The sequence below is a fragment of the Ornithorhynchus anatinus genome, chromosome 15 (genome assembly GCF_004115215.2).
Source record: "Ornithorhynchus anatinus isolate Pmale09 chromosome 15, mOrnAna1.pri.v4, whole genome shotgun sequence".
Lineage (NCBI taxonomy): Eukaryota > Metazoa > Chordata > Mammalia > Monotremata > Ornithorhynchidae > Ornithorhynchus > Ornithorhynchus anatinus.
In genome coordinates this window covers 1,042,488-1,057,734 of record NC_041742.1, presented here as the reverse complement: position 1 = coordinate 1,057,734, position 15,247 = coordinate 1,042,488, and the positions used below count along the sequence as shown (strand labels likewise).

Genomic DNA, 15,247 nt, shown 5'->3' with positions numbered 1-15,247 from the left:
CAACCTAGGATGTCTCCAAGGTTCCTCTATCTGCGAGAGCAAAGTTCCTTAAACCTGAGGCATCAGGATTCGATCCCAGAGCCTCGGCCCCCAGGCTTCTATGGCCATGGGGGATTTTCTTCAGCTGGAGGGAGGAAGTCAGGGCCTTGTAGGGGAATGTGGGGGCGGGGTCTCAGAGAGGAGGCCTGGAGTTTGGGGGAGGGACCCACCACCTCCACCCTGCTGCTTCCACCAGTCATCCTGGGGCAATGGGTGGGGCAGGAGTGTGTGGGGGATGAGACTCATCAAGTGTGTTTGTGTGTGTGTGTGTGCGTGATCATAACTGAGCAGCTGGCAAGGGGTGGGGCTGCCCTGAAGAAAGACTGGGGGTTGGGGGGTAGGGGGTGCAGCAAGTCAACCCCAAGAGAAAAGGGTAGGAAGCCACCTCCCTGCTTGGAAGGAGAATTTAGGGGAGAGACCTCCCTTCAGCCTCCGACTCCCCTATGCCAGCTGCAAAGGGCTGGGGAACCCTATAGGACTCGAGAGCCCCCAGATTGGATTTAGGGGCCGAGAGCTCTTCTCTCCAGCAACCCCCACCCACCTATCCCGGGTCTTCCCCACCCCCTCACCTCCTGCAGGGCTTGGGTGGAAGGGTGTCAGGACTGGGAGGCCAGACTCCTGGCTTCCTTCTGTGACCTCAGCTTCTGACTCACCCCCAGGGAAGGGCGTCAGTGATCCTCCAGACCAGTCATTTGGGCCTCTCTCGCTGCCTTAGTTTTTCCACCTATGAAATGGGCTTGGTGGCATGCAGGGCTTCCTCCCACACGAGACTGAGTCAGTGGAGAGTGACAAAACCTGAGCCCAGCTTGGATCTGTCCTGGGCCTCTACTGGCCCTGGAGGCCTGGGGCGATGTACCTGGGACCTGCCTGCCCAGGCCCTCCAGGACCCCTCCCTGCCCCTTGGAGAATCGAGCCTCCCGCAGCTTCCATGGAGCTGGACTTGGACGCCGGGAGGAGGGAGGGCGGATTTGGGAACAGTGGTAGAGAAGCAGCGTGGCTCAGTGGAAAGAGCCCGGGTTTAGGAGTCAGGTCGTGGGTTCTGACCCCGGCTCCACCACCTGTCAGTTGTGTGACTTTGGACAAGTCACTTGACTTCTCGGTGCTTCGGCCACCTGATCTGTAAAATGGGGATTAAGACTGTGAGCCTCACGTGGGACACAGGGGGTAGCCCAGCGCTTAGAACAGTGTTAGGCAAGTAGTGAGCGCTTAACAAATATCAACATTACTATTATTATGGTAGGTACTCTCCCAAGCGCTACGCGCAGTGTTGTACACAAAGTAAGCCCTCAATGAATGCCATTAATTGATCCCGACGATTTCAATTTGGAGGCAGCGTGACTGGGGGGAGGGTGAAAATTGGGGGGTGCTTCATAGAAAGGGGGATCCTGACGGAGGGACCGGTCCTGGGCAGCCTGAGGGTCCTGGATGCCAAATGTCAAGGTCAAGAGTACAGCCTGGGGCCTGGAACGTGGGCAAGAAGGGGAAATGGTGTGTCAGTTATATTTATTGAGCGTTTACGGTGTGCAGAGCACTGTATTAAACACTTGGGAGAGTACAATAGAATGATAAAGAGACCCGAGCCCTGCGGACAACGGGCACCCTGGGATGTTTGGGAGCCAAGCAGGTGCCACGAGGGTGGGCCGGGAGGCTTGTCCCCATGAAACTGGGCTGGGGGTGCCACCCCCACCCATCCCAACCCCCTCTGTCTCAGGGCCAGTGCCAACAGCTATCGGTGAAGGAGGTGTGGCCTCCAGAAACTGAGACTGTGGCCTCCCCTTTACTCCCTGCTCCCTCTTTCCATCCCAAGTTGGCTGGCTGGGATCCCAGAGGCCAAGGGGCATGGGACGCTATGCTGAGTGAAGACCTGGAGGTTAAGCTGGGGATAATAATAATAATGGCATTTGTTAAGCGCTTACTATGTGCCGACCACTGTTCTAAGCTCTGGGGTAGGTACAAGGTAATCAGGTTGTTCCACATGGGGCTCACGGTCTTAATCCCCATTTTACAGATGAGGGAACTGAGGCACAGAGAAGTTAAGTGGCTTGCCCAAGGTCACACAGCAGACAAGTGGCGGAGTTTGGGAGTCCCGGGCTCTTTCCACTGAGCCCAGCTCTGGTGACAGGCCGTGTAGTGACTTCCTTCGCCAGTCCCCAGATGGCCCTCCTCCCACCTCTTGATCCTCGGTGCCAAATGGGAGGGGTCATCCGGGAGCCAGCTCAGACTTGGCCACCACTGTCCCCTGCTGGCTAGCGGGCCCGGGCAATCAGCCAGTCCCCCCTGGCTTGCATCTCCCAAGGTCTGGGCTTTGGGGTCTGGTTTATCTGGAGTAGGCCAGAGATGTGTTTGGGTAGGGTGGATCGGGCTGGGGGGAGGACGATCCCTCACGGGGGAAATACAGGCCCAAGGAAGCTGGAGGACGTGGGCTCGAGGCAGGAAAGAGGGGGCCGCACCTTTAATCTTTGGTCAGTCAATCAGTGGTATTTACCGAGCGTTTCCTGTGTGCAGAGCACTCTCCCAAACACTTGGGAGAGCGCGATATCCATTCACTTGTATTTATCGAGCGCTTACTGTCCTGAGCAGCGTGGCCCAGTGGAAAGAGCATGGGCTGGGGAGTCAGAGATCATGGGTTCAAATCCCCCCTCCGCCGCTTGTCAGCTGTGTGACTTTGGGCAAGTGACTTCACTTCTCTGGGCCTCAGTTCCCTCTTCTGGAAAATGGGGATGAAGACTGTGAGCCCCTCGTGGGACAACCTGATCACCTTGTATCCTCCCCAGCGCTTAGAACGGTGCTTTGCACATAGTAAGCGCTTAACAAATACCAACATTATTATTATTATCATTATTACTGAGTGCTTGGGAGAGTACAATACAACAATAAACAGTCACATTCGCTGCCCACAGCGAGCTTACAGTCTAGAGGGGGAGACAGACACTAAAAATAAATTACTGATAGATTACCTGAGTGCTGTGGGGCTGAGCGCGGAGTGAATATCAAGTGCTTTAAGGGTACAGAGCCAAGCGCAAAGGCGGATCAGAAAGGAGAGAGAGCAGGGGCGATGACTTAGTTGGGGAAGGCTTCTTGGAGGAGATGTGATTTTTTAATAAGACTTTGAAGGTGGGGAGAGTGGGGGGACTGTCGTAGATGAAGGGGGAGGAGGTGGGCAAGGGGTTGGCCGCGGGGTAGATGAGATTGAGGCCCAATGAGTAGGTTGGCGTTAGAAAAGCAAAGTGTGTGGGCTGGGTTGTAAGGAGGGGCAAAGGTGACTGAGTGCTTTAAAGCCTGTGGTAAGGAGTTTCTGTTTGATGTGGAGGTGGATGGGCAACCACTGGAGGTTCTCGAGGAGCGAGGAGTGGTGGACTGAACGCTTTTTCGAGAAATGATCCCGGGCAGCAGGGTGAAGCATGACCCCGAAGTGGGGAGAGACAGGTGCCAGGGAGGTCACCAAAGAGGTCGATGTAGTAATCAAGGCGGAATATGATAATTACTTGGATCGGCAGAGTAGGAGTTCTGATGGAGAGAAACTACTTATTTATATTAATGTCCATCTCCCCATCTAGATTGTAAACTCGCTGTGGGTAGGGAATGTGTCTACCGTCTCTGTTGTATTGTACACACTGTCAAGTGCTGCTGGGAACAGTGCTCTAAGCGCTCAGTAAACACCACTGATGAGGAGGAGGAAGAGGCTGATTTTAGCAATGCTGGGTAGGTCGTACAGGTTTGAATGACAGATTGATTACGCGGGTTAAATGAGAGAGTTGAGTCAAGGATAATCAATCATAGTATTTATTGTGTGCTTCGTGTGTGCAGAGGACTGTTTTAAGCACATGAGAGAGTATTCTACAGAGTGGATAGACCCGTTCAAGTCACGTGCTTGTGAGGTGGAGGGTAGGGGTGGTGTCTTGGGAGATGGAAATGACAGGGGTAGGGCACAGTTTGGGTGGGAAAATGAGGAGTTCTGTTTTGGGCATGTTAAGTTCGAGGCAACCCTCTCCCTTCACTGATTTCCGGGCCCCGGCTACGACCGCACCCATCCTCCGTGCCCTCTCTGCTCCACCCTCCCTTCCTGGTTCCTTCTGCATTCCAGAGAACTGGTCCCAGAACGACAGGGCATTCTGGTCTCAGCATCATCACTCTCTGCGGGTCCATTCCTCTGGCCCGATATCATCATCATCCTCACATCGTCATCCATACCACTGCCGACATCCTCGGGATTTACTGAGGATCTATCGGGGGTGGAGCACCGAACTGGGCTCTGCTGGGGAAGCAGCGAGGCCTCATGGAAAGAGGCTGGGCTTGGGAGTCAGTGGACCTGGGTTCTAGTCCCAGTTCCGCCACTTGTCTGCTCTGTGATTTTGGGCAAGTGACTTCACTTCTCAGGGCGTCAGTTCCTGCCTGTGCAAAATGGGGATTCGATAGCTGTCTGTCCCTCCTCCTTTTAAGACTGTGAGCCCCATGCGGCATCTGATTATTTTACGTCTACCCCCGCGCTCGGCCTATAGTAAGCACTTAACACAAACCACTCATTATTATTATTATTATTAGCCTAACCTGGGCTCCGCTGGGTCCTACTGGCCTATATTTGTTCTGGGCCTAATTCCTCACTCTAGGCTAATGTCCATGGAGTTTCAGGGGTCACTCTCGGGCTTGTGACGCTTGTAGTGTCCCCACTTCCAGCTGCCCCAGTGTGGGGTGCTCCTCAGACTCCGTACACAACACAACTCTTCTCCTGCCTTCCAGGTAATAGCCCCTCCAGCCCCACCCTTGCCCCCTCTCCAGCCAGGGTCTCAGGTGAAGTCCTGTACTTCCCAGGGCTCGCCGCAGCTCCGGACGGGGCAGAGAAACCGGAGCCAGGTGCTGGCGTGAACAAAAGGACCGGGAGAAGTGACCAACCCGGCATCGCCAAGCCATACAGTGGGGACCAGGCAAATGAAGGGTAGAAAGATGGTGATCAGAGTAGGTGCTTCACAAATTCACGTACACACCCATCCTCCTGGAGGCAGGCAGGGTGTGTGTGCCTGTGTGACACTCATTCATTCAGTCGATTGAATTTATTGAGAGCTTATTTTGTGCAAAGCACTGTAGTAAGCACTTGGGAGAATACAATAGAACAATAAACTGACACATTCCCTGCTCATGATGAGCTTACACATAGATACTCACGTATATGCACCCATAGTCCATCCTATCCCCCTCTCCTCTCTCTGGTGTGGATCAGATCCTCTTCTAAACATTCAGAACTTGTAGTGACTCGCTCGACCTCGAACCTCCATCCTCCCCCTCTAGACTGTAAACTCGCGGTGGGCAGGGAATGTGTCTGTTATACTGTTGTATTGTACTTTTCCAAGTGCTTAGTACGGTGTTCTGCACACAGTTAGCGCTCGATAAGTACAACTGCCTGACGATTAACTCGGAGAGACCCTTGGTGATGGGTCTTTCTATTCCCCCTCTCTCAATCAATCGCATTTATTGAGCACTTAACGTGTGTAGAGCACTGTACTAAGCACTTGGGAGAGTCCGACACAACAGAATTAACACTTTCCCTGCCCATTAGGAGTTTAACCCAGCAGGTCAGGAAGCAGCGGTCCTGGGAAAAGCAGGGGAGCCTTCGGGAGCCCGCCCAGAACTGGATGCTGAGAAACCTTTAATAGTCCTCTGCGTCCCACCATTTCACGACCACCGCCATCTGTTCCCCGGGGCAAGCAGGAGCCCAGAAGCTGGGACCGGACAGAGGGACCAAGGTAGGCAAGGTGATTCTGCCTCAGGGAGATTCTTCTTGGGGATGGTTGTGGCTCCCAGATGTCCCCAAGGGACCAGGCCCCGAGGCTTTCCATCCCACTGGGGTGGGCAGGGCCACTCCCGCCTCCTCCCTGGAGCAGCCCCAGGCCCGCCGATGCTCACCGACCCTGCCCGGGCCGGCAAGTGGCAGCATTAAGAGTTGGCCCCCTCCCCACCGGTGCATCCCCCCATCTCCGGGTTGGGCCCTGTCCCCTTTCCAGGACCCCCCTGATTCTCGGGGTTCCAGCCACAGGGCTGGAGACAGTGTGGGGGACCCTTCCACTACAGAAGATATCGGGGGCTCTGTTCCTCTCAGAAAGAGGAAAATTCAGCCTCTGGTAGGGGGTGAGGGGGAGAGGAAATTGGCCCTTGGGTGGAATTAGGTTACGTGCTTGACTATCCAGAAGCTTTGCCCTCTCCCCTCAGGGGAAACCTGAAGCGGTGTGAAGTTGGGAGAGTTCAAAGGTGTGTGGGGGGATGTTCGTATGTTCTGTGGGGCTGGGAGGAGGAGAGGCGGAAGGGTGCTAGCCCAGGCTGGAGAGACCAAAAGGACCGCTTGGTAGCTGACAGAACCATTCAGCACCCGTGGTGACTCGAGATAAGGTAGGTCTTGTTGGAAAGAGAGCTGAGAGAGCTCGTCGCCAGGTTCACAAAGCATGAGAGGTGGTAGTGGGCTGAGACTCCACTGCCCCTCTTGGTGCCCCGTCTGGGGGCGAAGGGGGCCTTGCCACTGTCAGGTGTTGGGGGGGTGGATGGTGTTGGGAGGTTGGGGAGATGCGGGGAGACTGCAGGTGGGCACAGCCACTTTCTAACCCCGCGAGCTGTGCCCTACTTCCCTCTGGGGCAAGACGGCCACGGGTGCAGGGTGCTTGGCGCTTCCCCTACTCGAGCCCTACCCCACACGGGCCGGGCTTAAGCTGAACGAACGGGGCAGGGGACACAGGGCTCGCTTGAACATTCCCGGCCTGGCCCGAGGGCTGGACTCAGGCTCTGAGGCCAAGCAGGGGCGGCCGGTGGTTGCTTGGATTTAGCCGCAGCTTCGGGGCCGCGTCCCGCCAAATGCAGATGCCCCGGGTCTCCCGGCCCCCACCCTCCCCACCCCGCAGCCGGAGCGGCCCGCCGTCATCGCGCCTCGAACTACAGGCTAGCTACAGGCCCTAGCGCCGCCCTGAGCCTCGGCTCAGAGGCTGGAGGTAGGAGGGTCCTTCTCCTGACCTCCCCCTAGCCCCCTGAAGGAGGACCCAACCTCCAGCTTGAGGCGAAAGGGGCCGGGGCGCTTTGGACCCCCAACCCCGGCCCCCGGGGCACCCGATCGTCGATCGGCGGCTCCCGGTGGCAGCCGGGCGGGGTGTTGCCGCTGGAGGTTGGAGGGCCGGGGTGGGCCGGGGGGGGCTGAGATGAGTGGGTAGGGGAGGGGGGGCGCGGCTAGTGCGTGCCAAGGACCTCCTTGAGCAGCTGGCACGTCTTCTTGTGCAGCAGGTCCTGCAGCTTGCGGACGCGTCGCGCGCTGGCGCTGCCCACGAAGCTGTCGGGCTGCAGCACGGCCATGCCCCCGTGCACGTCGCCCATGAGGAGCAGCTGCGCCTCGGCGGCCGCGGTCACGTTTGGACAGGGGCAGGTGCGGTCGGCCTGCAGCAGGGTCACCTCCAGGGGCTCCCGGCCTAGGAAGCGCAGCCCCATCTTGTCATCCTTGAGCACCTGGTCCACGGCCACCAGGGCCCGCCGTGCGCCCGGCTCGTCGGCCAGCTCGGTGATGCGGCCGAGCAGCACGAAGTCGCTGGCGCAGAAGCTGGTGACCAGCTTGGGGCGCGGGCGGCAGGCCCGGCAGCGCGGGCCCCGGGAGGACGGGCACACCTGCTCGCAGGCCTCGCGGCTCTCAAAGTTGTTGCCGTTGCCTCCGCAGCCGCCGTACACGAAGGTCCGGCACCGGCGGGCCCGGCCGCTGTAGGCCCAGCGGGGGGAGTAGGCCCGGCAGGGGCCCTGCAGGGCCGGGAAGCCGCACACGTCCCTGCCGGTGCACGCCTGCATGCAGGCCTCGTAGCTGGCGAAGCGGCGGCGGTCGCAGGCGGCCGGGCCGGCGGGGAAGCAGTCGTGGGCCCCGGCGTCGTAGTGCCAGCGCACCGGCGGCTCGGTCCCGCCGCAGTCCTGGTCGGCGGGCGCCCGCAGGCAGCCGTCGGCGGGCAGGCCGGCGCGGTCGGGGTCCGGCTCGGCGCCCGCCGGCTCCGCCCGCAGCACGGTCAGCGGGAAGTCCGCCCGCAGCTGCCCGCCTCCATTGCGGGCCGTGCAGGTGTAGACGCCGGCGTCCTGTGGCTGGGCGTTGTAGATGACCAGCTGGGCGATGTTGGTGACCGCCACGTTGCCCCGCACGTGGTTGGGCCGCATGACCACGTTCTCCCACCCGGCCTGCCGCTTCTCCCAGGTGATATCCGGCTGGGGCCGCCCGGACACGTCGCACAGGAAGCTCACGGTCTCCCCGACCTGGACGGCCCGGAGGGTCGGGCGGCTCAGCAGGGTCGGGGCCATGACCCCCGCCGCCCCGGCCGCGGCCACTTCCCCGCCCGATGGCGGGGTGGGCCGGGCGGGGGCCGGGGTGGGCCGGTCGGTGGGCCGGGGAGGGAGGGGGCCGGCGCTGGGGCCGAGGCTGGGCCGGGTCAGATGGTAGTGGCAGGTGACCACGGTCAGCGCGACGCCCCTGGCGCAGGCCTCGGCGTCCATGTAGCAGCGGTTGTAGTAGGTGAGGCCGTCAGAGGCGCAGGTGAAGCTGGGCTGGCGCTCGCAGCGGTCGCGGCAGCGGCACACGGGCTGTCCGTCCCAGATGTCGCACTCGGAGCCCTGCTGCGGGCACGTGAAGTCGTCGCACGTGGCCGCCGCCGGCCGTCCCGCGGGACCTTGCATCCCCCGGACGTCCAGGTGGCGGGCGGCCACGCAGCTCTTGCTCCCGCACACGTTGGGGCAGCATTTCTCGTACGTCTCGCACTCCTGCAACGTCCCAGGGAGAAGTCAGTGGGAGGAGGGGGCGGGGGCGAGTGGGGCGCTACGCCTGCGTGTCCAGCGCTCTAACGGGGGGTTGCCTGTAGGTCGAGAGCTCTAGCCTGTGGGTCCCTTTGCAAGAGGGAGGGGCGGAGGTAGAATTTATCTGCCGTCCCCCTCCTCCTCCTCCTCCTCCACTCTCCCGCCCCGCTTGTAATTCCTCGAAATCAGCGGTGGGCTCCCGCAGCCGCAAGCCCCAGATTTACCTTGGTGTTTTCGGCTTAAACCCAGCGGGGGCCTGTGGGGGCCCCGGGACAGGCTCCAGAAAGCTCACAAACAAGGAAAAGCCACCGAGAGGGGCCGAGAGGAACTGCCCCCCCTCGCCCCGGCCCATATTCCCGGCCCGTCCAGCGGCCTCAGCCCCGGGGCCCACGGCCCCTGTGACACTTTGGACCCAGACGAGGAGCCGGGGGCGGGTCTCGTTGGGGTGCCGGCCCGGTCCGGGAAGGGTCAGGGGAGGTACCGAGACCCTGGACCTCCGGGGTCCGGGGCCCCGGGGCCCCCACAGAAGGGTTTAGCAGCCGGGCGGGGCCCGGAGCTTTGCTGTGTCCAACGTGGCCCATTAGAGGAACAGAGCTGACCATCGGAAACCGTGCCCCTGCACCCTCACTGCCCCACGTCTGGGTCCGGGGCTCTAGTGGCCGGGGTCTGGCTCAAAGTTTCTGGGGTTTCCCTTCTGGGGTTCCAGTGATGGAAAAAGGAAGCAGGGCTGAGTTTGCCCGGCCTTGATGTCCCTCCCCAGTCCCCCAAGAGAACCTTTCCCTGGGGAGGGAGCCACCCTGACCGAACCCAAACTGAGGGTACGGGACCCTGGCGGGGACCCGAGGTCCAACTGAACCCCATCTTCCCCTTCCAAGAGCCCCAGGTGGCTCTCGATGGAGGGTCCCGCTTGCCCTGCACCTGAGGCCCACGCCGGAAGCAGAGAAACAGCGTGGCTCGGTGGCAAGAGCCCGAGCTTGGGACTCAGAGGACGTGGGTTCGGATCCCGGCTCTGCCACTTCTATGCTGTGTGACCTTGGGCAAGCCACTTCACTTCTCTGGGCCTCAGTGACCTCCTCTGTAAAATGGGGATTACGACTGTGAGCCCCACGTGGGACAACCTGATTACCTTGTATCCACCCCGGCGTTTAGAACCGTGCTCGGCACATAGTAAGCGCTTAACAAATACCATCATTATTATCATTATTTTCCGTCCCACCTACCCGGTCGGCCGCGCACTCCCTCTTGCAGGTGCTCTGCGCGTCCACCCACAGATTGGGGTTCACGTCGTTGGGGCAGATGCCCGCGGGCGAGGAGTGGACGAGGGGCAGAGCCCGGACCCGCCACGGGGACCGCACCAGCAGGACCAGCAGCCCCAGCATCAGCACGACAGCCGCCCCCGACCCCCAGCCCCGCCGCCCCCGTGGGCACGGGGGAGCCATGGCTGAGACCCTCGCCCTACCGCAAGGGGCCAGGGTCACGCACCTGACCCCAGACCCGCGGGGTCACCGGCCCTGTGGTCTGGAAAGCCTGTGCAGGAGGCCTGAGCCCAGGGCCGGGGCGGGGGAATGGGGGGGGATGGGTTTCTGCGGGCCTGGGGGTCAGGGAAAGGGGTCTGCGGTCCCGGGGGTCAGGGAGGTCAGGGAATGTGGGGATCTCAGGGGTCCCGTGCTGCTCGGCCTTCACCCCCCAGAGAAAGGTGCCTCGGTGCCCGTCCGGGCCCTCGTCGCTCCGTCCCGGTGCTGGCTGCTGGTTTGGGGCCGGAGAAAAGCTGCAACAGTTTAAAAGGAGCCGCGGGACACCTGCTTAACCCTTTGGGCGCCAGGCAGGAGGGGGTTGGGGGTGGGGTCCTCTGCGCCGGGACTCCCACGGCCCCCGACCCGGTCCGGCCCGGCCCCCCGGCCACTCGAGGCACGGCGAGGCCCGGAGCCGCCCCCGATCTCTCATCGGGAAACAAATGACGTGGAAAAAACAGCTCAGCGGCCTGCGCCCCGGCCAGACCTCAGCCTCTACCTCGCTGTAAAATGATCCCCCCGCCCCGGCTTCCTGACCGGGGGGCGGGGGAGCGGCGAGGGACAGAGACAGGAACAGAGAAAGAAAGAGATGCAGAGAGAGAGAGAGAGACAGATATAGAGGCAGAGAAAGGGGGCCGGGGAAGGCGAGAGAGAGCGATTGTCGGCCCGTTTCTGGTGGAGTTTCAGAAACTTTCGGGAAGAGTTAAGGAAAGATCTGCCCCTCGTGCTCAGGAAGGCCATCTCAACCCTGGGCCCTCCCGGCGGAGAGAGAGAGGGGAAAACACCAGCCCCCGGCTCTGCAGAGCCCGACCCCCAGGCCCCCCCGCCCGGCAGCCGAGCCCACCAAATGGGGCGGAACAGAGCAGGCCTCTCGTCCCAGCAAAAACCCACCCGCTCCTCCGGCCCCCTTAGCAGCTGCAGCCCCCGTGGAGAAAGGAGAAACCTCGTCGCTTCCACCAGCTCCTCGGCTGGTTCGGCCCCATGGGCTCTCTGGGTCAGAGATAATGGGCCAGGGCGAGGGATAGTTGGGGAGAGACGACGAGTGGAGACGGGGGTGCCAGGTGAGCGGAGGGAGGGCTATAGTTAGGAGAGGAACACGTGCGCTCAGTCACCTTGCTCCCTCCTACCTCACCTGGCTACTCTTTTACTACAACCCAACCCGCACACTTGGCTCCTCTAATGCCAACCTCCCTGTACCCTGACCTCATCTATCTCGCCGCCGACCTCTCGCCCACGTCCTGCCTCTGGCCTGGAACACCCTCCCTCCTCATATCCAGCAGGCAATTCACCTCCCCACTTTCATAGCCTTACTGAAGGCCCATCTCCTACAAGAGGCCTTCCCTAACTAACCCTCCTTTCCTCTTCTCCCACTCCCTTCCGCGTTGCCCCGACTTCATCCGCCCCCCCAGCCCCATAGCAGGTATCTGTAATTTATTTATTTCTAGTTAACGACTGTTTCTCCCCACCTCTAGATTGAAATCTCGTTATGGGCAGGGAATATGTTTATTGTTATATTGTCCTCTCTCAAGCGCTTCTTACAGTGCTCTGCACACATTAAGCGCTCAGTAAATACCGCCGACCGGCTAACAGCCCTGGCGTCCGGGACCGAACGGCCAAAAGTCACATTGGTGTGGTCAACAGTGGGAGCCCTAAAGCCGGTCAAGTCAACTTCTCAACACGCTGCTCAGCCTCTTCCCCTGAGCAGAACTGCATTTAAGGAAGGGCAAAGGTCAAAGAAGGGGTAGGGCTGTTGCCTGCTAGCAGACTGAAGGTTGCTTGCAATCCCTCCCCGCTACTTGACACTGAGTTTGGCCTGTAATTGACGCTGACTGAACGGCCCCAGGAGCTGCAAGCTCCTTCTCTGAACTTCTCAGAGAAGGTCCGGGTCTTCCAGCCTTTATGGGAAGTTGGGCAGGTCCGCAGCTCTGTAGTCCTTCAGTTTGTTCTGGAGCCCGATGACCGCACCGTCCGACAGTCACGCCCAGAAGATGAACCGGGCTTCACACTGGGTTTTCTCCATCTTTATCTGTTCCTTTATCTTGGGGCAGATTATCTCCCAAGCCCTAACCTCGGTGTTATCCTCAATTTATCGCTTTCATTTAACCCAAATATTCGGTCTGTCACCAAAACCTGTCATTTTGGCCTCCACCACGTTGCTAAAATTTATCCTTTCCTTTCCATCCAAACTACTACAGATCCAAGTACTTGTTTTATTCTGCCTTGATTACTGCATCTTCCTCCTGGCTGACTTCCCTGCCTCCTACCACTCACCACTCCAGTCCTCACTTCATCTGCCCCCCGGATCAATTTTCTAAAGAAACGAGCAGGCCATGTCTCCCCACTCCTTAAGAAGCTCCAGTAGCTGCCCATCCCCATCCGCTTCAAACAGAAACTCTTTACCGTCAACTTTAAAACTCTTTCAGCTCACCCCCTCCGCCTCACCTTGCTGATTTCCTGATACAACCCAACCCACACACTTTGCACCAACCTATTCACTGTACCTTGATCTCACCTCTCACTGCCAACCCCTTGCCCACGTCCTGCCTCTGGCCTGGAACTCCCTCTCCATTGATGTACAACACCCCACCACTCTCCCCTCCTTCAAAGTCTTATTAAAATTCCATCTTCTCCAAGAGGCCTTCACCGACAAGCCCTCATTTCCCCTACACCCTTTCCCTCGTGAGTCACCGTCGCACTTGAAAGCACTTGATAGTCGCTCCATCTTCAGCCCCACAGCCCTTTGGTACTTCTCTCTAATTTATTTGAATGTTTCTCCCTCTCTAGACCCTCAGTGCCTTGTGGAAAGGGAACAGGACTAAAACCTCCGTTGTACGCTCCCAAGCTCTACCTATAGTAAGCACTGGATACATTGATTGACTGATTGCTCACAATAACAGTAGCAATAATAATTATGATATTTGTTAAATGCCGACTTTGTGACAAGCAGTGGATAGATACAAGTTAATCAGCTTGGACACCGTCCCTGTTCCACATGGGGCTCGCTGCCTAAGGATGAGGGAGAACAGGAATTCCATTTTACAGATGAAGAAACTGAGATTCAGAAAGTTGTGGCTTGCCCAAGGTCACATAGAGAAGCAGCGTGGCTTAGTGCTAAAGCCTCATTTTCCCCTTTTCCCTCTGCTCCTCCACCTCTCCCTTCCCATCCCCACAGCACTGTACCCGTCCGCTCAACTGTATATATTTTTGTTACCCTATTTATTTTGTTAATGAATTGTACATCGCCTCGATTCTATTTAGTTGCCATCGGTTTTTACGAGATGTTCTTCCCCTTGACGCTGTTTAGTGCCATTGTTCTTGTCTGTCCGTCTCCCCCGATTAGACTGTAAGCCCGTCAAACGGCAGGGACCGTCTCTATCTGTTGCCGACTTGTTCATCCCAAGCGCTTAGTACAGTGCTCTGCACATAGTAAGCGCTCAATAAATACTATTGAATGAATGAATGAATAGTGGAAAGAGCATGGGCTTGGGAGTCAGGGGTCATGGGTTCTAATCTCGACTTTGCCACTTATCAGCTGTGTGACTCTGGGCAAGTTACTTCTCTGTGCCTCAGTTACCTCATCTGTAAAATGGGGATTAAGACTGTGAGCCCCACTTGGGACAACCTGATTACACTGTATCTACCCCAGCACTTAGAACAGTGCTTGGCACATAGTAAGTGCTTAACAAATACCATTATTATTATTAAGTGCTCAGGATTAGAACACAGGTCTTCTGATTCCCAGACCTGTTCACTTCTCACTCGGTCATGCCTCTTCCTAGTTAGGGTTTGGACTTGAGGTTGAGGTTGCGTTCAGGATTGGGGTTTGAGGTGGGGAGGGTTGGGGTTGGGGTTTGTCTTGGGGTTCCATTTGGGGTGGGGAGGTTTTGGGTGGGGAGGATCAGTTTGGGGACCGTTTGGGTTTGAGGAGGGTTTGGATCGGGGAGGGTTCGATTTTGAGGTTGGGGTTGGGGTGTGGGTCAGGGAGAGTTTGGATTTGAGGTTGGGTTTGGGGTGTGGGGTCGGGGTTGGGGTGTGGATCAGGGAGGGTTTAGATTCGAGGTCGGTGTCGATCCGGGATTGGGATGTAGGTCAGGGAGGGTTTGGATTTGAGGTTGGGTTTGGGGTGTGGGTCGGGGAGGGTTTGGATTTGAGATCGGGGTTGAGGTGTGGGACGAGGTTGCGGGGTGGGTCGGTGTTGAGGTCTGGATCGGAGAGGGCTCAGGTTGCGGCAGTTTAGCCCCTGGAACACCGTGGTCCCGGCTCCCCCGCCCCTTCCAGCCACAGAGGCGGGCAGAAATTCCAGGGCCGAGGCTTAGGGAGGGGGAACAGGTGCCCCTTAAGCCCCCGCCCCCCAACCCGGGCCCAGGAGGGGCTGGTGGGTGCTAATTCTAAGGAATCCACCCTCCCCCCTCGCCCACCCCCAACTCAGCCTGAGGAGCAGCAGCTAGGTGGGGGGCAGGGTGGGGGATGGCGGCCGACTCTGGCACTGATGGATGTGGCTCAAGCGGAGGGAGGAATGTGCCCGGATCGGCCCGCCTGAGCCCCTCGAGGGCAGAACAATGTGGCCGCTGCCCGGATCAGCGCTCAATACCTGGCCTCCGCGGGACGGGACCACCAAGGTCTCCCAGGCCCGGGCAGGCCCCACCTCCGGCCCCCTTCGGTGCCCGAATATTAGAGATTTAATCCTTCGCGGAGAATGATGAGAATTACCGGCCCTTGGGGCGGGCCAACTCTGTCCCTCGCCACTCTTCGCCCTCTCCTCCCCCGCCCCCTGCCTGTTCTCGCAGAGACCCTCTGGACCGTGAGTAGCCTCGGCGAGGTTGTGGGCGGTGTGTGCTGTGACGATGCGTGCCCAGGTGTGTGCCCCTGATGTGTGTGTATGTGTGTGAACATGCCTATTTGCATGCATG

At 59.0% G+C, this 15,247-nt stretch overlaps 1 protein-coding gene across 1 annotated transcript; it reads right to left on the bottom strand.

The window, feature by feature from the left end:
* Positions 1–7,237: 7,237 nt before the first annotated feature.
* WFIKKN2 (WAP, follistatin/kazal, immunoglobulin, kunitz and netrin domain containing 2) lies at positions 7,238–10,205 on the bottom strand. The gene is made up of 2 exons (XM_029080051.1): positions 10,047–10,205; positions 7,238–8,793 (listed from the first exon to the last, which is right to left on the bottom strand). The coding sequence occupies exons 1-2, from the start codon at positions 10,203–10,205 to the stop codon at positions 7,240–7,242; spliced, it is 1,713 nt and encodes a 570-aa protein (XP_028935884.1). The 3' UTR covers positions 7,238–7,239.
* Between the last annotated feature and the right edge of the window lie 5,042 nt (positions 10,206–15,247).

Coding starts and splice junctions, on each gene's coding strand:
- WFIKKN2 (XM_029080051.1), bottom strand. CDS start 10,205: ATGCTGGGGCTGCTGGTCCTGCTGGTGCGGTCCCCGTGGCGGGTCCGG. Junction 8,794..10,046: donor GGGAGTGCGCGGCCGACCGG/GTAGGTGGGACG, acceptor GGGACGTTGCAG/GAGTGCGAGACGTACGAGAA.